This window comes from Podarcis muralis, chromosome 1, assembly GCF_964188315.1.
Source record: "Podarcis muralis chromosome 1, rPodMur119.hap1.1, whole genome shotgun sequence".
Taxonomy (NCBI): domain Eukaryota; kingdom Metazoa; phylum Chordata; class Lepidosauria; order Squamata; family Lacertidae; genus Podarcis; species Podarcis muralis.
In genome coordinates this window covers 23,178,566-23,202,783 of record NC_135655.1, presented here as the reverse complement: position 1 = coordinate 23,202,783, position 24,218 = coordinate 23,178,566, and the positions used below count along the sequence as shown (strand labels likewise).

The following is a 24,218-nucleotide window of genomic DNA, read 5'->3' as shown; positions in this document are numbered from 1 at the left end:
TACATTTGCTAAGGCTTTTTGTCTGTAGATGGTTGTTGATTTGTAAACTTGCATGGATTGCACCCAGGCGGCAATGAAGACCTGGATACAGTGAGGCTTACACGGGTCTCCCATGTACTAGCTTGGGAACCAGTGGTCTACATTGACTAGCAGTGTCTCTCCAGGGTTTTCAGATTGGGGACAATTCCAGCCTAATCTGGAGATAACATGGATTGAACCTAGAACAATGTGCCTCCAAAGAAAATACTCTACCACTGAGCTACAGACCTTTCCATGAGTGAGCCTTTGTCCAAAATAGTTGTCCCCTTGACTGTGCTAGTATATGATCCTATCTACAGGAAACTGGAATGGAGTCAATCAATTATGCTAATGTATATTTAACAAAAAGACACAGTAACTGAACTACTAATCAACTTTGAGTGGAAATTCAGTATGGAAGGCGGGGACGACGACAAACTTTCACCATTAAAAAAGAAAATACTGGCAAGAGAAAAGGACTGTTTTTATTTCTTGCTTACCCTGGAGTATATTTCAAGAATTCATCCAATGTACATAAAATAGTTAAGTCATTTGAACTGATTTCCAAGCCAAACTTTGTTTACAACATGGTTTAACAGAATGTTGGCATGCTAAACGGTCTTCCATATTACATTTCTATGGTTTGTTGCAATGTATAGCAGAATTGTATCTATCCAACTGTAATAAATTACAGTTTATTCTCCTACCCCAATTTCCCTCCAATACAAAGCTATTTAATACTGTTTCCCACAATGTCTTCCTCAAAAGGTGGACTTTTCCATGACCTTCACTAGCAGCTACTTTTAACACACAAAGATAAACTGTAGTTTAAGTAAAAAGGGTGTGGGGAGAGCTACATATTAAAAGCACTTCAAAATTTAGTGTATATTTTAAACGCATGCAGCAGTGATTTCAAGCACAGCACTTAACACCACAGAACCAAGAAAGCTTTGACTGATGTTGTATGATTATACGGCTAAGTTAAGCAGAACTCCTCTGCTCTTCGCAGCTTCTGTTTTTTTTTTTTTTTAATATTTTATTAAGGATTTTCTTGTTTTACAGAAGTGTAGTGCCTCGTTTTTTGTTTGTTTTTTCCATGCAACATTTTTACAAATCCATTTCATTTGTTGAGGCATTAGGGGGAGAAGAAAAAAGAAAGAGGGAAGAAAAGGGGGGGTGGAGAGAGGGAAGATGGATGGGGGTGGGGTCGGGTGACGGTGTTTCTATTATGTTTAATGTGTGTAGAGTTTGGTGTCAGCGTTGTTTGTGTTGTTCACTTGTGTTCCTTTGGTGGTGAGAGAGGTTGGGGTTGGCCTAGGGTGTGATTGTTTGCTTGTGATTGGCTGTGGTGATCTTTGTTTTCGTGTGTGAGTGAGGTGGGTGGGTGTTTTGGATCAGGTTAGCCATATTGATTTGTATGCTGTTGGTGGATTATTGTCATTGTCCTGTTGGGCTGTGTGTGTGATAAAGGGGAGCCATACCGGGGTGAAGGTGTCTTCTTCTGTTTGTCCCCGTGTCAGTTTCAGTTTATTAGTTAATTTTTCTAGTAGGGCTGTTTCCCATACTATTTGGTACCATTGGTCCATGCTTACTCCTGACAGGTCTCTCCAGTGTCTGGTTATGGTATTTCTGGCTGCTGAAAGCAGGTGGGTTATGAGTTCTTTGTGGTGTAAATGGGCATTGTTGTCTTGGAAGATGTTTAGTAGGGCCAGTTCTGGGGTGATGTCTATTACTTGCTTAGTTATTGTACATATTTCTTGTATGGCTGTCGTCCAGAATAGTTGGATTTTGGGACACTCCCACCACATGTGGAGGTATGTTTGAATGACTGATGCTCAAGTGACAGATGGTACAAAAGAATTCTTATTAGACATTAATGGGAAACAATTGCAGGCAAGTAAAAAATGCAGCAGACATGCAGTGAAGTTGATGGCAGCTCTTTAAAAGATATCACCTGCTCCTGCCAAATGCTGATGAAGCTGATTGCATATCAAATGCTGCCTTGTATTACTTTGTTCCTATGCATTTTGCTATGCTGAGCACCATCGTATTTCATTATTTTAAGACCTGCTTAGTGCCTTCTGGTGCTGCGTACCTGATAGGACCATGGCGTTTGAATAACGTACACTTATCCTTCCAAGTACATTGCAGAACCGAACCAGGAAACATGGGCCACACAGTGGGTTAAACAAATATACATAAACTGTTTGGTTCCGTCTAGACTGAGATTTCAAAGGGTTTTAGGATTCAAGCCACTGGTTCTGCATTAGACGGTGTAATCAAACTCCTATAATAAAATACACACTAGCATTCCCATGTTAACTACTCTGCTTGATTAAGGTCTTATAAGCCTTTGTGCATGCTTAAAAAAGGAGAAAGCTGGAATGCCTGATTCATTACATTGAGTAGTAAATATGCAGATTAAACGGATTATAAATGCATCCTTTCCATCACAATAAATCAAATTCGGGTTTACCATGTTATAAATTCTCTTCAATTGTTTGCCATATGTATTCTGAATATTTGACTATATACTCCTTGTGTACCTGTGCTTGTAACTGCATAAAGTGCTTGTATTTTGCCAGGAGGGGAAGTCGTGGCTACAAGTCATGGTGTTTGTTTATTTATTTATTTAGGGCATTTGTGGATTGCCATTTCTCCAAAGGAGCTCCGGGCACTATATACAACCAAACATAAGAGCAAAATACATCAAACATCAATCAAAACATATACAGACCTAACTTTTTAACAGCGAATCATTAAAACACAGACCCGCATACCAGTGCAAAGGATTGTAATCTCCAGTATCAAACATAGCATGCCTCCGAAATGTCAGTTGCAGGAGAAAACAATGGGCTGAAGCTCTTTGGGTGGTTACACTAGTGACGCCCTTCCCATTAGTGGCACCCTAATTATAGGATGCTCTCCCCACCAAAATATGACTGCCACAGTCATTCTTTGCATTTTGGCACTAGGTTAAAAACCCATCTGCCTGGGCTTTTTAGCTATGTAATTCTTCTAAATGTTTTACATCCAAGATTGTTTTCCATATGTTCTTGTTGTTAACATTTTTGTTAATGGCTTTGAGATGTTTTACAGGAAGAAATTCACAAATGCAAATATATAAATACTGTAAATGCAAACAAGTCCACTGCTGTGGAAACATAGTACAGTGGTACCTTGGTTTACAAATTTACAGTGGTACCTCAGGTTAAGAACTTAATTCGTTCCAGAGGTCCATTCTTAACCTGAAATTGTTCTTAACCAGAAGCACCACTTTAGCTAATGGGGCCTCCCGCTGCTGCCGCGCCGCCGGAGCACGATTTCTGTTCTCATCCTGAAGCAAAGTTCTTAACCCGAGGTACTATTTCTGGGTTGGCAGAGTCTGTAACCTGAAGCATATGTAACCCGAGGTACCACTGTAATCTATTCTGGAAGTCTGTTCTTAAACCAAGGCGTGCTTTCCCATAGCAGCGGGGGACTCAATTTACACTCAACAGGAAGCAGAACATGTTCTGCTTCCAAGGCAAAGTTCACAAACCAAGACTTCCGGGTTTGCAGCGTTCTTAATCCAAGTAGTTCATAAACTAAGCTGTTCTTAAACCAAGCTACCACTGTACCGTAGAGTTGGAAAGGACAGACGAGGGTCCTCTGGTCCAAACACCTGCAATGCAGGAATCTTTTGCCCAACATGTGGCTTGAACCCACGACCCCGAGTTTAAGTGTCTCATGGTCTTAAAAGAGTCTTAGCTAAGCTATATAGATTTCTGAATGCCTGGGCCACTTCCACTCCCAACGTGATTGGCTGTCTGAACTTCCAAGCTGCAAATCACGACTTAGAGTTTAAGGGCCAATGGCAGAAACCCAAATCCTGAAATGTTCTGTGATTGGATATCATGTATCGAATCAGAATACAGGGGCTCAGAATTCTTAGTCCAGACTCAAGCTCAGGCAAACACAGACCACTGAATACATAACAATGCTACTGTAACCTGCCCTGGAATCATCTGGTGAAGGGAGGGTTTTAAAATGTTCTAAATAAATAAATATGGTACTCATGTTCTGTTCCTGGGCTTCTCACTGGCCAGGGAGGCTAGACTAGATAGGTCTGCTCTTGTGTTCTTATTAAATTGATTTAAAACATTCTGCATCTATCAAGCCATGGCTATGACCTTGCCCATGTAATTAAAAAAATTAAAATCCAGATTTGGGGGAGGGGGGAATGCAAGCACCTAAATTTTTTAATAACAAAATAATATCAATGTAATCTCAAACAGCCAAAGGAAGACTTTGCCCCCACCCCCAAATTTACTACCTAATGAAAATGTAAATTGACTCATTTTCCTTCTTAACCTATTTACCTCTGGTGGCACTTAATGTTCAATGCAAATTGATGTATCCTGCAATGGCTTTTCAGTACTTAAAACTCCTTCCTGACTTTATTCATGCCTACTAATTTCATTTCAAGACAGTTGTGGAGGTGGGGGGGGGGGAGACCTTTTCTCCAAGTCATACAATCAGAAAAAAGTAAAGAATAAAAAAACAGCATTATTGTTCTGAAGCTATATAGAAAAGGCCACTTTTAAAAGGAAGGAAAAATACAAAGGAAATGTACAGGAAGGACCTTCTGGAATGCCCTCCCTTGAATAAATGGGAAAGCCCTTCAAATGCCTCTTTGAAACTTGTCTGTTTACACAAACTTCCCTGGACCCTGACTTTTAACTTCTTCTTTTTTGTTTTGTTTCACACAGTGCTGAGTTACATTTGTGATGGCCAGTTCAGCTTTGTTTTTATCTTGTTTTCAGGAAGTGTTATTGAATGCTGTATTTCTGTTGTTTTCCCGTAAACTTCTAAGGAGATCATTATTATATTAAAAGATTAATAAATAATAAGGAACTCCGATGGAAGGGAATAATGGATCCAGAGGAGTTGCTGGAGGCCACATATACATTATTCCTTCAAGTTGCCCATCTGTGGTCTAGTCCCATATACATTATTTCTTTAAGTCACCCTTGGATTAACGCTCACAGGGGGTGAAGTTAACAGGTTCACCATCCCCTGTTTGCATGAAGAGAAACAAGCAAAGAGGAACGCTAATTAGATTCGGTGACAGAGCTGGCTAGTGCTAACACCCTCCTGGTCTGTACCATATGCCAAGCATAAAACAGCAGATTGACACATCTGAGAATGGCCCAGCCACAGCAGCCCTTCTGCATTGTCCTTTTAATGTCTAGATTTGCATTACCAAGATGCTTGCTCCGCAGCCCAGCTGAGACTGGTGAAACCATACCGATAATTAAATGGTAGTTGTGTGTGTGTGTTAAGTGCTGTCAGAAGGCATCAGCCAAGAGCCTTGGGAGACTTAAGTTCTCAGCCTAAATATTTAAACAGAAATTAAAGGGAGAGCTTGCATGGAAAGCTGTAGATCAGGAATCAGTTAACAATATCTGACAGGGCTGAATCGAGGAATCTGACGGCCAGCTGCTCTCCATTTGGTGTAGATGGCAATTCTTCAGCACCCACGTTTTACAGTTTCGGAAAAGGCAGACTACTTTTAAATTAGGTTTTGTATTATTAATATTGCAATTACATTTATATCCTGCCTTTCCTCCAAGCAGCTCAAAGTAGCCCATGTGGTTCTCCCATCCTCATATCATCCTCACAACAAACCTGTAAGGTAAGTTAGTGACTGGTCCAAGATTACCCCGTGCGTGCCACTGCGAAGTAAGGGATTAAACCTGGGTTAACTTTAAGATCTTCCCTTTTCTTCAAAGTGCATCAAGCAATGCATCTATATATATATCTAGCTCCTTCTCTGTCAATGTCTTTGTAGGGTTGCCTACAGAAACTAAATCCTACAATAAACCAAGACTTTAAAGCATCACAGAACTTTTGGTATTTTAGGTCTGCACAAACAGCCAAGGCTCTTAAAAAAAAAAAAATATTGAACACAATGGCATTTCCCTTATTTTCTAAAAAATTCCATGGCAGCCGCTGTCACACTAGGTCACTGAGCCATTAAACCAAGGGATTTGCAGGAAGGCCATCTGCTCCCCACAGTGGGCCAAGTCCAGAGGGAATAAAACCTGTACTCTGGAAGCTGTGTTACATACAGTACAGGACCTGGACCCCTCACACTCACACAGGAAAGGGATGGTGAAAAACAGATGGTAGGATTGTTGTGGGAGGCCGAGAAAAAGAGATTAGCACACCAACAACAAAAGGATAGAAAGGTGAAGAAACAAAATGAGGGAGGGAAAAAGCCATAGGCTGGAAAAATGGGAGAAGACAGCACGAGAACTTTGGTTTAAAACAAAGACATTTGATTTATCTAGTTTGCCCCCTTAATAGATTTTTTTTTCTAAAGGAAATTTGAGATTGCACAATAGGTGGCCCACAAATTTGCAGACACATTTCTTTGTAATGCCTTCTGTGTATAGTCACTCTTATACATTTTCCGACTCAGTTTCTGGGCTACCGTTGTACCAGTGCTGTCCTCAGTGCCAGCCCACGCCATTTGGCTGTCAGGATTGGAGCTCAAATGCACCCACACACAGAAGCAGGTTACCATATATTTTTATGTCTATACACATGTGTTCACAGAACTATCACATAGGGAAACTTATAATGGAAGCGACCACACACCACAGAGGCTACTGCAACAGACGTGATGACTCTGGAAATAATTGGATGATCTTGTTAAGGATAGGGCTGGATAGGAAGGGCATGTTAATTCATGTACTGGGTCATTAGATCGGTACCAGTTTCTTGTCATATGGTGGTGGGGGGGGGGGTAACCACAAGGGGCCTTTGGTCAACCTCATGTGCCTGAGATGTTCTTTGTGTGGAAAATCGGAAAAGTTTCCCTGGAAATGTAAAGATAGGCAATCCAATTACCATGGGAAGGTGCTTCCCGATAGATGCAACCATGACTGTACAGAGTTAATTAATGCTATATAAAGGCATCTACTAGCATTAGATATAGGGACATGAGGGGCGCTGTGGGTTAAACCACAGAGCCTAGGACTTGCCGATCAGAAGGTCGGCGGTTCGAATCCCCGCGACGGGGTGAGCTCCCGTTGCTCGGTCCCTGCTCCTGCCAACCTAGCAGTTTGAAAGCATGTCAAAGTGCAAGTAGATAAATAGGTACCACTCCAGCGGGAAGGTAAACAGCGTTTCCGTGCGCTACTCTGGTTCGCCAGAAGCGGCTTAGTCATGCTGGCCACATGACCCAGAAGCTGTACGCCGGCTCCCTCGGCCAATAAAGCGAGATGAGCGCTGCAACCCCAGAGTCGGCCACGACTGGACCTAATGGTCAGGGGTCCCTTTACCTTTACCTTAGCATTAGATATGGTAGGAGTTCCAAGAAGCAATCAGACTTGAGCATACACAATCCATTATGAATACCAGTGAGAACAAGGAAATCCTACAGCTTCTACCATGAGAAGGAAATTTGGCACAAACCAGTGGGGGTTTCCCTTGATAAACTCTGCCGATTCCTTGAGCTGGTGCTGCACTCATTTCTCAGAGCAAAGCCAAAATAACCACTTGGTACATGTGCAGAGTTCCAGTTGAACTGAACTTCTTTCAGGGACAACAAAGGCAAACATCTTAGTAAATCTTGCTGTGTCATTCAGATACCAATTTCTGCCTTCATCTATTCTCTCTCCCACCCCCCATGGCACAGGTTGCTTTGGCCTGCTATATAGCAAGGCCAGCCTGGCCGCCTTGCCTCTTGCTTGCACCATTTTGCTACAGCAGCTCCAACTGGTCTCTAGACCTCGCAAGCCAACAGAAACCTCTGAGCAGCTAAAACGCTCACAGAGTTATCGTAACGCTTTAAGTCACTGAGCCAATGGCTATTCAGGTCTCACCAGAAACTGAGTGTGGTCCCAAATTTTTTTATTGCCACATGGTATCTAAAAGGATGCAGGAAAAAAAATCCATCATCTAAATTTCCAACACTAGCATCTGCTGACTTGCGCCACCCAACTTTTCACTTCAGAGTTATGCAGACACATTTTATCCTGTACTACATTTTGCCTTGGAGAATTGTGGAACAAAATGAGGAAGGAAACTGGGTGTGAAAAATAAATATAGAAGTGGGAGCTTAAACCTTTAATGATTAAAAGGACCAAAAATACAGACGTTCATTGGGGGAGGTTCCTGGCTTTCCTCTCTACAAGGACTTTATTTTGGCACATTCGTTCAAGGGGAGGGAATTTGCTTCCATTTCATTTGGGGGGGGGCGTGATTTGAAAAATCTCTCAAGACCACCAGACTAATATGTGCACATTGTGTTCTCATTGAATCCCTAAATATGTCCTCTGATTGGGAAGCCACAAGACCCAGGAAGCAGAATGCGGATCATTGGCCATGCCCTACTAGGGCCTCCAAAAGCCTTCGTTTTTTGCTGCCTGCCCGAGACTGGGGCTCCTCACTCCCTCTGGCAAATGCTGCCAGTTTCAGAATGCTTCCCTGTTATGGGAAAACCAACACAACTGCCTACACTTCTGCAAGGAAAAGGCAAAAAAATACCTGTAGTTGGCACAAAATTAAAGACGCACATTACAAACAAATGCCGATTCTTTAGAGATGTGAATGCTGGGAGAGATCAGTTTCATTGAGATGGCCAAAGCCCAACAATGATCTTGGGTCTCAGGCATTAGTTCAATGAACACCTTACAATGGGGCTGCTACCATAATGGATGGGCAGAGACAGCTCAGGATTACAGTCTCTCTCTGAATAAGAGATCGGTGCACGAGTACAAATTTATTGCTAACCTTTTCCCTCTTCCTGACTTCTGTCCTCTCTTCTTCTTCCCTCTATACATTTTTTGGTTCCTTTGTTTTCCTCTCTTTCGTGGGCTTAATAGACTGCATGTGGATGCCAGAGAGGTACTGGTCACTGATAGAGCTGCAACAGCTTAGCCAGGAGAACAAAAGGTGCCTCTGTATTGGATTACATCATATTATACTCCTGGAACTCAAGCTTCTCTGGAAGTCACACATTCCAGTTTGAATGCAGTTGCTCAGTGGTGGGATAAAGGCACTCTGTGCATGCTTAAGCACTCTTTTCTGTATTATCTATATCCTAGAGATGTTTTGCATGCTAGGCATGCCCTCTACCACTGAGCTATGGCCTTTCCAGTTTCTGAACTGGTCGATTTCTGCCCAGATACAATATTAATGCTATGCTATGCTATGCTATGCCCATACAGTTTTGAGGTGGGGTGGGGAGGTGGATCTGGGCTGAAAGACTTAAGGAATGATATATGTCTAATTGCAACCCAAAAAACACCTGAATCACATCTTGTTCTCCCCTCTTCCACAAGTTCCTCTGAATGCGGGGTAAAAGCAGTTTGTTCTCAATATGAAACATTTTAAGTTCAGTGAAATAATTGAATGAAAGGTGCAAGAATGTCTGATTGGGGTAACCCTAAAAAGTTCAAAGGGAGGGAGAAAATAAAGAATTGCTTTGACATCTAAGAGCTAAAAACAGAAGTCTGCAGCAAGCTTCTCAGACACAGAACCCTCAAAGCAATTGCTGGGACTCCACATAGCTCAGTATCAGATATACAGATTCGCACTGTGACTGTCTGGGAAGAGTAGGAAGTTGTCAAGACACAGGAAGAAGAAGAAAGAGAGGGAGAAGAAGAAGAGGAATCAGCTGATAGTGCTAGAGAGGAGGAGAAGGAGCTCTGGAGGGGGAAAGGGTACTTCAAGCCACATCATTTAAACACACACACACACACACACACACACACACACACACCAGTTCATCACTAAGACGTGACAGCTCCTTTAAGTTATCAGATGACTATGAAGATTCCAGAGGACTTGGAGGGCAAGGGTTTATTTATTTATTTTGCAAGGCAGTTTTACAAACTCCACACTGGATATGCTTTCGGAAGAGACACCAGAGGATCAGACTATTGCAGCAAGAGGCTTACCGATCAGAGACGCTACTGCAATGCCATGTCCATATCAATGCAAGATATGGGTATGCTCCGTCCAGAAGTGCAGTGTATAAACATTTATAGAAATAAATATTTCTTTTAAAAAATCCCAAATCTGATGCCCTTGTGCGCTCAATTCTGTTCATTGATACACCATGCTGAACAAAGGTTGGAGCCTTCGTCCTAGTCAGCTCTAAATCAAAATATCAACCTGTTTTCTGCAAGGGGCTTGTGCAATAATGAACCCAGTTGAGCACATCCACACAAAGGCCTCATCAATTTTATTTATGAGTCCTGTGGGACACATATATGGCGTGTTAGCTCTGAACTGACCCACCTTCTGTTGTTGGAAGCTTACACCACACAGGGAACCAACCCACTATTGGCACCTGCCTTGAACAACTGGCTTCCTGTTTTCGAAGCAGAGGAACCTGTACCTGGCTTCCATTACGCTCTGGATCAAGTTCTGTTTAGCAGTACAGAAAACATAAAGGTGGTTCAAAGTGCGGCCACAGGACCTTGCCCCTAGTTGGCAATATAGCCAGGAATTTCTTTTACAGTTTGGCAACAAGCTGCGGAGGGAAAAGGTGCTGCAGCTGAAATCACAACTCTTGCTCTCACCTTTCGGATGACTGCAATTCCACAGTGCTGACTCAATGTAAAATGCATTTGCCCCACGTGACTCAGGAGCAAAGGGCTCCACAGTGCGGATTTCCAATGGACGCAGAACACATATACTGTAAATGGCTGCCCCTTGCTTATACCCACCTCTCTTTTAGTCTCCTTATTTTCTTCTTTCAGCTGAGAAAGTTGCAAATACTGTTCCATACAGTCAATATTTTTGAAATTTAAGAGGACAGAGCATTGCAAGGCTACTCACCAGACAGAGGATCTTTGCCAACTATCAAGACGTTTGGCAAATTCATAATGATCAGTTGCTGGAGGACCTCCTAAAATATGAAAAAAAGAGGAGATAGAATAATGAAAACTAATGCTAGTTGTTTTTAGAAACAGTTGTTTTTAAAGCAGTTTTGAGAACTACTAGTTTTTTAATTTGCAGATGACACCAAACTGGGAGGGGTGGCTAACACCCCAGAGGACAGGATCACACTTCAAAACGACCTTGACAGATTAGAGAACTGGGCCAAAACAAACAAGATGAACTTTAACAGGGAGAAATGTAAAGTATTGCACTTGGGCCAAAAAAATGAGAGGCACAAATACAAGATGGGGGACACCTGGCTTGAGAGCAGTACATGTGAAAAGGATCTAGGAGTCTTGGTTGACCACAAACTTGACATGAGCCAACAGTGCGACGCGGCAGCTAAAAAAGCCAATGCAATTCTGGGCTGCATCAATAGGAGTATAGCATCTAGATCAAGGGAAGTAAAAGTGCCACTGTATTCTGCTCTGGTCAGACCTCACCTGGAGTACTGTGTCCAGTTCTGGGCACCACAGTTCAAGAAGGACACTGACAAACTGGAACGTGTCCAGAGGAGGGCAACCAAAATCGTCAAAGGCCTGGAAACGATGCCTTATGAGGAACGGCTAAGGGAGCTGGGCATGTTTAGCCTGGAGAAGAGGAGGTTAAGGGGTGATATGATAGCCATGTTCAAATATATAAAAGGATGTCATATAGAAGAGGGAGAAAGGTTGTTTTCTGCTGCTCCAGAGAAGCGGACACGGAGCAATGGATCCAAACTACAAGAAAGAAGATTCCACCTAAACATGAGGAAGAACTTCCTGACAGTAAGAGCTGTTCGACAGTGGAATTTGCTGCCAAGGAGTGTGGTGGAGTCTCCGTCTTTGGAGGTCTTTAAGCAGAGGCTTGACAACCATATGTCAGGAGTGCTCTGATGGTGTTTCCTGCTTGGCAGGGGGTTGGACTCGATGGCCCTTGTGGTCTCTTCCAACTCTATGATTCTATGATTATAGTTATTTAATATGACTTGCCTAGACAAACATACTACTACTTCCTGGAAGAAGTGAATTTGTTCATGGAGGCAGCATCAAAACTCATAAGTGAGACTTGGGCTTTTAGAGCACAGCTGCACATTTGCTAATTTGGTGAACAAGATCCTCCATAACATGTATGTGTATATGTTTGTTTGCTTAGTTTTTTTGTGGGCAGCAGGGGTGATTCTGTGGTACCTCTGGTTACGTACTTAATTTGTTCCGGAGGTCCGTTCTTAACCTGAAACTGTTCTTAACCTGAAGCACCATTTTAGCTAATGGGGTCTCCCGCTGCTGCCACACGATTTCTGTTCTCATCCTGAAGCAAAGTTCTTAACCCGAGGTAATATTTCTGGGTTAGCAGAGTCTGTAACCTGAAGCATATGTAACCCGAGGTACCACTGTACTGTGCTAAGGCTGGAGCAGAAGTAGGGAGGTTGGAACAGATTATCTTCCATTTCCTTGTAAGATCATTTCAACCACTACTTTTGTTTTCAAATCTATTTATTTTTTCCAGCCTCTTGTTCCCTCTCTCTCTCTTAACCTATTTTGTCCTCAGTGTGCCATTATCCTCCTCTTGGGCTACTTGCTCTCATTTTATGCCCTCCTCGTTTTTCACTTGCACCCCCTTAAAATTCTAGCATCCAGACATGCGCATCTCTCCTTCCTTGCAAATGTTTAAACGAGGGATGGGGAACCTCAGACATAAGGGCCAAATGTGGCCCTCTGGGACCCTCTATATGGCCCTCACAGTTCTCCCCATGCCAGCCCCCCTCTTTGCAGAGCACCCCCTCACTGCTTTGCATCCTAAGTCTTTTTTCCTGCCTGACATGTTTCCTTGAACTCCTATAATGCCTCTTGACTGCCTCGACAGAATACAGAGAGGGGTGAGAGACAGTGTGCATAGAAACCAGTCTACTGTACAATTTAAAAACTTTACATTTCTTGCCCTGCCTACTTTTGCTTCTGGCCGCTCCCACCCCTGGCATGTGGTTCTCAGAATGCTGCCCAGAAGGGAATGTGTCCCCTTGGCTTAAAAAGGGGTCCCCTGCCCCTTGTATGAAGCTTTTCACTTGCAAATGACCTCTAATCTCTGCCTCTCCCCCAAATTCCCTCGTTTTTTTAGACCAGCAACATTGTACAATGCCAAGCGGTTTTGTCATCATTACTGAATGCTAAGGTCTTATAATGCCTTCAAATGAATGTGAAGTGAAACAAGTGGGCATAGAACCATAGGTTCCACTTCCCGTCTAGGGGCAGCTTTGCATGCTCTAAAATGCTCCCTACCAAGAGGCCCTGTGGCTGCAGACTCATGCAGGAAGTAATGTATGAGCTGGTGGACCCATGCTGGCAGGTGCTGCTTCCTGGAAGCAATTCTGGTAAGCATAGTGGCATATTTTTCAGCGGCTCTGCTGATAAGAATCTGTAGACACTAGACCTTTTGAATTAAGCTGCACGCCCAAAAGAAAGCACTGAACATCTAGAGATTTTGGGTTTTTAAAAATAATTCATTCTGCAGTACATTGATCAGACAAAACTAACTGCAAAATCCATTCTAGTATACAGCATATGATAAATTCAAATGGGGTGGAAGTGTAGGAGCAGGGGTCGGCAACCTAAGGCCCATGGGCCACAAGCGGCCCATGGGAATTGTTTAACCGGCCCATGGACCCCCGCTGCCCGCTCAGTCGGCTCCCGTGAGCTAAACCAGAGCGGAGCGGGGACCGCCTTCCATGATGCTGGCCGGATTCCCATTGGCTGCAGGAAGCTCCTGCAGCCAATTGGAAGCTGTGCACGCCTCCTCCGTGCCGGAAATAGCGTTTGCACATGCACTCCGGCCCACCGCGGCGTCTGCGGGACCGTGAACTGGCCCAAGCCACAAAAACTTTGCCAACCCCTGTATGGTAGCAAACTCTTAGGGTCCAAGGTCCATTCAGCCCCACCCAGTAAAAAATTTGAGGGGGGCCCGAAGTTGATGGGCATTAGTATTTTACTACCTCTTACTTTTTTGCTTATTGGACAGGTGCCACTTGCCACTGGTCAGGCAAGTGAAGAGCCAGGTGCTTCCTCACCCTCTCCTGCACGACTGTCTCCCAGAACCAGGAGTGGATTGAAAAGAGGTAAGCAGAGGAAGCATCCACAGAGGCGTAGCCTCCATGCGCACAGCTCATCGGGGGAAGGGGTTCCCTGTTGCTTCAACTGCTCCATGGAGTGCAGACCTGGGAATAGCTGCCTAAACGCTAGATTGGTGTGTATAGGTCTCCTGAGCTGTAGAAGGGACTGTCAACAGAGACACCAAGATCAACATATCCCAAGTCTTTGACAACAGAGAGGTAAACTATCTGCCGTGTGCATTCCTTTGGCTGGAAAGAGCCCTTGACAGATGCTGCTCAACTACAGCTCCCATCATCCCTGACCATTGAGGCCACGCGGATTGGGAATGATGGGAGTTGGGAGTCTAACAACATCTGAAGATGCCACAGGTGGCCCATCTGGAGATTGTACAGGTTTCTTATTACCTAAAGGACCTGATTACCATCAAGGGCAAACTTTCTACTGCACTTAAGAGAATTTTTCATTCATTAACAAATTTGGCTTCATTCTTGGAGCCTGGAACAAGAATGACTAGGTCTTTCCTTATGTCATAAAAGTATGCAGCCACCATGTGGTTGCACATTGCAGTACATTCATGCTTGTAGCTTCTTAATACACACATTTTTAAATTTAGAAACACACACCATCTGCTGGGACCACCTCATGCCCATCATCACAAGGTCATCCCTCGTTTTTGTCCTTACTTCTGCATGCCAATATAGACTCCACTGTCATATTTGCTTGCAAATCAGAAGTAGTAGGCCTGCCATTTGCTGGAGCTGCTTATAGCATTCTAGTAGTCAATTTACAAACACCCAACCAAACCTCAAGCATGTTTTATATGAACACCTGTTGCAGATAAAATGTCCTACTTGTTTTCAAGCTTCTTTGGGGATTCAGAATCAACTGAGCCTGCATGAAAAGCAACTCTGACCTAAACCCACAAACATGCACTTCTATTTTGGCTTCAGACTATCACCGCAGAGTCATCAAGATCAGGCATCCCCACCTTGCTTAGATGGGCAATCTCATCCTGCCTTAGATCAGACGCCAAGGTCTTTACGTTAACTTTCAGGATTCATCTTTTCATCCAAAGAATGAACAGAGCTAATATGAAATCACATTTCAATCTTGCATCAACTTAAAAAGGGGACCAAATAAATAATTCACAGGGTACCATCCGCTGACTCTTGTAATCTAATGCCTGAGCCAAGTAAATTCCATTTGTTGATTACCCCCAGGACAATGCTGAGCAGTCTTTTGCTATTCACATGTAATTAATAGGCAAACACACAAAAATCTATATGTTCACAACTGTCCTTACTGACCTTATCAACCTGCAGTCTATGGATATGTTGCCCAATTTCCCCCTTATAAATACATAAAAAATAAAATGACAATTCAACTTTCAATCCTTATACATAAACTAATATAGATTTATTCGTAATAATATGGTCAGTATGTTGTTCTTGATAATACTGTATATTTATTTATTTAGAAAATGGATAAACTCCTCAAAATGTTCTCCAAGGGGTGTGTAAATCACAATCACCAGATATTATTCTTTGTTTATTTATTTCGGATCTTATGATTTATGTGGAAGTGGTTCAACTTGATTATGCAGTTTTTGATTTTGATTTTTGTTTTGTTTTGTTTATTGCTTATGACTACTTTTGTTATGTTTGCTCCTGTGTAATTTTTTATATGTTGTAAACTGCCTGGAGCATGGTTTTAACTTTGTAAAGGCGGCATACAAATAAAAGGACTGAATGCTTGATATTAAATGTGAAAGGTTTCAAATATTTTAAATGCACTGTTTTAAAAAAGATTTGGGCCCCATACAACTGAAAGAGGACCTCTTTCCCTATAGGTTTATTAAAATCAGTGGGAAGCCCTTCCTGCCACTCTGAGAGATTTGGTTCATGAGGGGGACCTTCGCAGAGATGGTCCCCAGGCATGTGGAATGCCCTCCTCCCAGAGACATACCTAGTACCACCTCTGGCCTTTTAAAACTGAAGAATTGGTTTTGTTATCTTCCCTGTATGGTATTGTTTGGGGGTTACCATATTTGCAGGAAGTAGTCTTTTGTGTTGTGTTTCTATATGCTGTAAATCTTTCTGGGACATTCCTGTTAATGGCAGGTTATAAATAAACATAGGGACGCAGGTGGCGCTGTGGGTTAAACCACAGAGCCTAGGACTTGCCAATCAGAAGGTCGGCAGTTCGAATCCCTGCGACGGGGTGAGCTCCCGTTGTTCGGTCCCAGCTCCTGCCAACCTAGCAGTTCAAAAGCACAAAGTGCAAGTAGATAAATAGGTACCGCTCCAGCGGGAAGGTAAACGGTGTTTCCGTGTGCTGCTCTGGTTCACCAGAAGTGGCTTAGTCATGCTGGCCACATGACCCGGAAGCTGTCTGTGGACAAATGCCGGCTCCCTCAGCCAATAAAGCGAGATGAGCGCCGCAACCCCAGAGTCGGTCACGACTGGACCTAATGGTCAGGGGCCCCTTTACCTTTACCTTTATAAATAAACATATAAATAAATCAGTATTATAGTTAGTGTGATGATTAACACAGGGCACATACAAAGGTTTCGGCAGTGTGCATTTCTTCTCCTGTGTTCCTAAAAAAAAAAAGGAAAAAGTACAGTGGTACCTCGGGTTACAGATGCTTCAGCTTACAGACACTTCAGGTTACAGACTCCGCTAACCCAGAAATAGTACCTCGGGTTAAGAACTTTGCTTCAGAATGAGAACAGAAATCATGAGATGGCGGAGGCCCTTTAGCTAAAGTGGTGCTTCAGGTTAAGAACAGTTTGAGGTTAAGAACGGACCTCCAGAACGAATTAAGTTTTTAACCTGAGGTACCACTGTACCTTAGGATTGCACTCTGCAAGGTAGGAAGCTCTTAAGTTGCCACAACCAGATATGTACACTATGATACAGTCGGATGTTAAGTAGTCAATGCCATACGTTTTCATAATTATAATCAGAATGTACTCCAAGGAACTCAACTCCAAAATTACTACTCTGGCATTCTTCTAAAAATCCAAAATTTAATTTACCGTATTTTTCCATCTATAAGATGCCCCCATGTATAAGACCCCCCTATTTTTGGGGACTCCAATTTAAGAAAATGGGGAAAGATCTGTCCGTGTATAGGATGCCCCCAAATTTTGGACATTATTTTTTAGGGGGGGAAACCTAGTCTTATACACGGAAAAAGACGGTACCTTTTTAAAAATTTTCCCAAGTCCCATTACTAAAGCTCATTTAATCAAATATCTATTCTCTGAAGAGAAATCCAATTGTGAAAGTACAGGCTTGCAAGCTTTTACTGCCAGCAGCATATTTTACTAATTTAATCACTGACTGGAAATAAAAAAAAGAAAAGAAAGAATCCTATTGATTTATCCTCAACTTTTCACTCTAAAGCGTGTGCAAGTATCTCTTCATGTTTATATTGCTCTCCAGTTAAATTACCCTGGATTTTTATTTGATTCCACTCCCGAATGGCACAGTGGCGGTTTCTCTGTAGTAACTGGTGATAATAAAGTGTGGTTGTGTTAAGAGCTTGTCACTTAAGATTACAGACAGCTAAAAAAATTAAATCCAGCTGCTCAGCACATGTTGCCAGAGTCTCAAAGGCCCACATGTATCCTTGAGGGAAAACTAGAGGCCCAGCTGCGCTATATACAATGGTACCTCACGTTAAGTACTTAATTTGTTCTGGAGGTCCGTTCTTAACCTGAAACTGTTCTTAACCTGAAGCACCACTTAGCTAATGGGGCCTCCCGCTGCTGCCACGCTGCCAGAGCCCGATTTCTGTTCTTATCCTGAAGCAAAGTTCTTAACCTGAAGCACTATTTCTGGGTTAGCAGAGTCTGTAACGTGAAGCATATGTAACCTGAAGCGTATGTAACCCGAGGTACCACTGTACATTTTCAGCAACACTGTATAGGTTTGCAAAAACAAACTCTTCCAACATAAATTGTAAGCTTTTTGGGGCAGGGCTCCATGATATACCCACAGAAAAGAGAAGCGGGGGTTCAGATCTGAGAGGGCCTTTGGACAAAAACTCCAGAGTGCTGGTGTTACTGCTACTCATTCACTAAACCTCTTCCTTTGGCCACTGTGTGCATAACTAGCTAGCAAGAAAGTTGAATGAAGGATAATGCACTTCCTCCTTGCTTCTCTCACAACTAACTCATTCAGAGAGAACAGCTGACCAGACGGCTGCAGAGCCAGGGGGCTCCAGAAGCTGGCAGTGGGGTCCTTGCTGAGGCACTGGCCTTGACAGGTGACCAGCTATGCTGACCACTGGCACCAGCTCTGGCAGATGTTTCAGATGCCATCACTAGTCATCATCAGCGCTCAAGAATCTGAGACAAGGCTACATCACCAATTATCTCCATTTAAAGTAATCTGTTGTGCACCTTGTGTAGAACTAATACTGTTAACGCTAATTCATTTGCTGAGCTTTAGTTTCTCCTCCTCTGGGGTTTTCCTCCTACTGATATGAAGCATCTCCCATAATCAGCCAAACATTTCCGACTAGGGTGGCTTTTTAAAAATACATTTTGGTTGTCAAGGAAAAGTTCACCAGTCTTTCTTTATTAATACATTTTAGAAATCATGAGATATTTAATACTTCTCCTGGGAGCGCCCAGGAAAGTCACCAGCAAAAAAAATATTTAAAAAAAATTAACAGGTGCAACACAGACCTGCTAAGATCTCTTTATCCTGCCGTCTGTCACAAACACAGAAGAGGCACCATATAATCATTAACATTTACAAAAGATTAACCCACACAATACTCCCGGTTAGGCCAGTTTTTGAGGTTCCTTGTAGCATTGCCAACTTTCTTCATTTGGCTAATTCGGTTTTTTTTAAATATATGTTTTGAGGGTTGTTTGTTTGTTTGTTTGTGTTTAAAGAGTTATGGTCTTTTGAATAATGCCATTAAAGTCTTTTTTCTTGTGGAAATTTAGAATGGTACAGAATTATCTGAGAGAGAAAAACACATACAAAATGTAGATTTTAATGTGTTTTAGAGGGAGTTTGTGTTAGGCTCCCATCTGAAAGAAGGGTAGGCACCAAATGCAGGAAACGAAAGGAGGGGGGGAAACGTCAGCGGGGCAAAGAATCGTAGAACTGTAGACTTGTAAGGGACCCCAAGGGTCATCTAGTCCAACCCGCTGCAATGCAGGAATCTCAACTAAAGCATCCATGGCAGATGGCCATCCAAACTCTGCTCAATAACCTCCAATGAAGGAGAGTCCACGGAAGACAATACATTTAGTTATAACTCTTATTTGGAGGCAGTTCCGATGCTATTCTTTGGAACAGAAACCAAAACCATCTTCCACACCAGGAAGTATAGAAAGCATACATAGTTTAAGCATGTCAAGGGGCAGGAAACATTAAATTCATGTAGTCTGCTACAACACTCCTCACGAAATACGCAAACATATCAAGCAACGTTATAAAAGTAAGGGAGGCCTGGTTGAAAGAAGAATAGCCTTGTTAAAAACCCTTCTTACTACTACAATAAACTCTGCTTACGTCATTGTGAAAGACTATCCATGCCAAGGTGTTAATTTACCTGGTCAAACCAGTTTTCTCCCCCCACAAAGAATGCCATGGACTAGTTGATTCTAAGACATGGCTGGTGGGAAACGAGAGAGCTACAGATATTAGCTCATTCCTCTGCAAAAGCTAATCCTGCAGGAGCCTGTCAAAAAGTTTTTAATGAGCAACATCCAATTTGAATACTGTAGATAGGATCAGTGTTAGAAACTCAGATATACAGTGGTACCTCGGGTTACAGATGCTTCAGGTTACAGACTCCGCTAACCCGGGTTAAGAACTTTGCTTCAGGATGAGAAGAGAAATCGTGCGGCGGCAGTGGGAGGCCCCATTAGCTAAAGTGGTACCTCAGGTTAAGAACAGTTTCAGGTTAAGTACGGACCTCCAGAACGAATTAAGTTCTTAACCCGAGGTACCACTGTATAAGATAATCACCAAATGGCACCTTAAACTTAGGTCATAGTCACCACAACAGAGTGTCTAGGCACCATTCCTCCCACCCACCCCCAATCAGATTTATTATTGCTACTATTATATTATTAATTTCATTTCTATACCTCTTGGCCCCTGCTAATGCTCAGCCCGCTTAGGAAATATGACAATCGTGCTACCACTGCAATACATTAAACAAACGCAACCAAACGGACTACTTTGCCTCTGCAAAAATGTCCATCAAGAGCTGAAGGAGTTATTTCAAGGGCCACTAAGTTCTGAATTAAACGGCATGAAGGGCAATGACAGGGCACATGAAAGAGACAGCGCACAGCAGAGGGGATGATTCTCTCATTAAGGGCAAGGAAGATGTTTCACCTCATATATGCAACACAGAGACACTCAGAGGAAGCACTCCTTAATGAGGCTAATGCAGGTTGCCTAGTCAAAGTAGGTCCACGCTACCATCCATACATCTAACCACTTGCCTCCAGGACATATGCCACACATTTTGTTGATGGCAACTTGAAATAAGCCTTTTCAAAAGGATTTGTTTTTGAAAGATGAAACACAGGTGAGAAGCTGCTGTTAAAGTTTCGTCCCAGTTTCTGGGGCCTGTAATAAAGTGGCAGATAACAATTTTCGGCTTAATGAGCTCTTATGAAGACACAAACAAGATTGGCTCCTCTACCGTTCCTGAATATTTTATACCTAGCAGCACAGCTGCTCTTTTGAATCTGCTCATTTACCCTAATATGTAAAGTGGTGGAAATGGCAGCTATGCAATACATGGCATTCACATATTGCAATGTACGGCATGTGGTACATCGCATTAATTTATTTTATTGCCGTTGGTACAGCATTGCACCTCTTACTTAGTTTGTTGTTGTTGCTGTTTAGTCGTTTAGTCGTGTCCGACTCTTCGTGACCCCATGGACCAGAGCACGCCAGGCACTCCTGTCTTCCACTGCCTCCCGCAGTTTGGTCAAACTCATGCTGGTAACCTCGAAAACACTATCCAACCATCTCGTCCTCTGTCGCCCCCTTCTCCTTGTGCCCTCCATCTTTCCCAGCATCAGTGTCTTCTCCAGGGAGTCTTCTCTTCTCATGAGGTGGCCAAAGTACTGGAGCCTCAGCTTCACGATCTGTCCTTCCAGTGAGCACTCAGGGCTGATTTCCTTAAGAATGGATGCGTTTGATCTTCTTGCCGTCCATGGGACTCTCAAGAGTCTTCTCCAGCACCATAATTCAAAAGCATCAATTCTTCGGCGATCAGCCTTCTTTATGGTCCAGCTCTCACTTCCATACATCACTACTGGGAAAACCATGGCTTTGTTGGCAAGGTGACGTCTCTTACTTAGTTAGCTTATAGGAAATTCTTACCTGCCCTTTAGCATAAGGTCCCAGGGCAGGTTCCCAGGTTTGTTATAAAAACAAATGAAACCATTGCAATGATAAAAATGACAAATGGAACAGAACAGTATAAATTCAGCAAAGGATAGGGGTTCTAGAAAATAAATTGCCGCAGAAAAACCAAATCAACACCACCCCTTGCCACCAATAACCCCACGTCCCCCCTAGGCACTACCCATGTATAAGACGACCCCCGATTTTAAACATGATTTTTCAGTAAAAAAACACACCAAGTCTTACACACGAAAATGTACTGTACCTTAAATGCCAAAGAGGTGTGTCTTTAGCGTACAGTGAAAGCTGAATACAATGAATATGCGTAGATGCATCACTGTGGGGAGGGAGTTCCACAGTTTAGGGGCTACCACAGCGAATGTCCTCTCCAAGGACACCTGAGAAGGTTGGTAGGTATGGAGGTGGTCCTTCAGGTATACAAACCCTAAATTGTTATGAGCTGAAGCAGTGAGAACTGAAGCACAGCCGTACTTTGAAACTCAGAGTTATCCACATTTTCCAAATAATCAACTTTCCTTCAAACTTACATGAAGCTGGGTGGCCACCACTCTCACAGGTACCTTGCCCAAAATGGGTATCTTCACCACTGGGCAATAGTTATTTAACACTTCTAGGTCCAAAGAGGTCCTCTTAAAGAGAGGATGCACAACCACCTCCTTTAAAGTGGATTATCAATTGTCATTTGAAGATTCTGGTCTACATGTTCATTAACTTGAAGAAAGTTGTTGAGCATTTTGGGCAAAATCGCAAAAAGAAATGATGTTTCTGAGCTTTTTTTTAAAGGGAATTTGCCAAAAATGACACTGCCAACATGGGTCACCATACGTCTGGACATATTTTAGCTTTCCACCCGGACACTGCTTCTGACTGCAATACTCCAGGTATAGGAAATTCCAGATGTATGGCAACCTTATTCCAGGGAGCACTGCAGGGTGTGTGAAGAAATCAATGTACAGTGGTACCTCGGGTTACATATGCTTCAGGTTACATACGCTTCAGGTTACAGAATCCGCTAACCCAGAAATTGTGCTTCAGGTTAAGAACTTTGCTTCAGGAAAAGAACAGAAATCGGGCTCCGGCGGCGCGACGGCAGCAGGAGGCCCCTTTAGCTAAAGTGGTGATTCAGGTTAAGAACAGTTTCAGGTTAAGAACGGACCTCCGAAACGAATTAAGTACTTAACCTGAGGTACCACTGTATCTTGTTCAGTGTGGAAATCTGCAGCTTCCAGTTGCAAAACTTTAGCACCAGTTTTGAGGGGATCCCAGATTTTGGGGTTCGTAGTTAATGAAGCCGAAATATGTATGTCCCAGCTGCAAACCAGTCTTGAAATCTGACTAGGAAGGAATCAGCAACGTTTCTTAACTTTTGTAGGCAACAGTAACTAAAACCAATTATGAAGTGCAAATACTTTTTCATCGGCAACAGGGTGACTCACCAACACTAAACAAAAAAGGAACGCATTTAACCAATCCGGGGGAATAAGCCAGAGAGGATGGTTTAACTTGGCTACTAAAAACAAATGTTCCAGTCATCTGTGATGGCTATACTGTTGCTTTTGAAATCTTCAACAGGTTGTCAAGCAAAAGAGCCAAAGCAAATGGCAATGGCGAAAAAACAAGAATTACTCAGTACAAGAACTCAGTACATAAACGATCAATTATGCAAAGGATTCAGCAACAATGCTTAGCACACGAGTTGCTTTGTTGTCAAGGCAGCTTAAGATACTGAGGAACAGCTCACATGATCAGGCTTCCAGATAACAGGAATGAACCCAGAAAAGACAAAACGCTGGGTGCTCTGTGTGTTGGTCAGGATGCACTGCTAACTTTGCAACATAACACAAGTGAAGTACACGTTGAATTTTGCCATGCCTATGGGAAACGGAGTGGATTCTGGGAGTGTATTTGCAAAGCAGGATGGGCTTCGGAATTTATCAGGTGCCTCAAATCCTCCAAATCAGAAATGGGGAACATGTGGCCTTCCAAAAGCTATTGGACTCTGCCCTGCTTACTGAGCCTTGCTTTTCTGAGCCCTCTGCCTTGCTTACTGGGCTCTGGAGAAGGATGTGTGAGGGCCCTGGGAGCACGGCCATCCCAGAGCCTGGTAAGCACAACGGAGGACTCAAAAAGTATTTCTCTGGCAAGTTTCTGCCGCTCTTCATTTATTTGTTTCCTTTTCGGCCACACACTTAAAGGTGCAATTACAGTGGTACCTCAGGTTACAGGCTCCACTAACCCAGAAATATTACCTCAGGTTAAGAACTTTGCTTCAGGATGAGAACAGAAATCGTGCAGCAGCGGTGCAGCGGCAGCTGGGGGCCCCATTAGCTAAAGTGGTGCTTCAGGTTAAGAACAGTTTCAGGTTAAGAACGGACCTCTGGAACAAATTGAGTACTTAACCCAAGGTACCATTGTATGTAAGTGGCAGGTCCACTGTATATACCAAGAGAGACACTGACTGTTAGAGAGCAGTTTGCTTGCATTTCCAATAATGTTACGGAGAAAGTGCAGCCCAGATGCATGCTTACATTGCAGGTATAAAGTGCATCTCTAGAATATAGTGTGTTGCTTTTCTATAATGTAATCAATGCATGTCAAATATTATTTCATTATCAAAAAGAATATGGGAACTCTCTGGTCAACAATAATTTTCTTCCAGGAGGAGGTGGCAGCATTGGAAGTGGAAGCAGAGAGGCAGGACACAGGCCCCATTTGCACTATACATTTAAACCAGTATCGTACCACTTT

The 24,218-nt window shown here is 42.9% G+C and overlaps 1 protein-coding gene across 6 annotated transcripts in view; it reads right to left on the bottom strand.

Moving 5' to 3' along the window:
• Window positions 1-24,218, bottom strand: part of CCDC88C (coiled-coil and HOOK domain protein 88C) — a 100,789-nt gene that overhangs the window by 54,124 nt on the left and 22,447 nt on the right. For all 6 annotated transcript variants that reach the window (XM_077924781.1, XM_077924778.1, XM_077924769.1 and 3 more), the window contains one exon: window positions 10,858-10,927. In XM_077924781.1, the coding sequence (XP_077780907.1) occupies window positions 10,858-10,927 (70 nt within the window). The remainder of the gene's footprint in view (window positions 1-10,857; window positions 10,928-24,218) is intronic.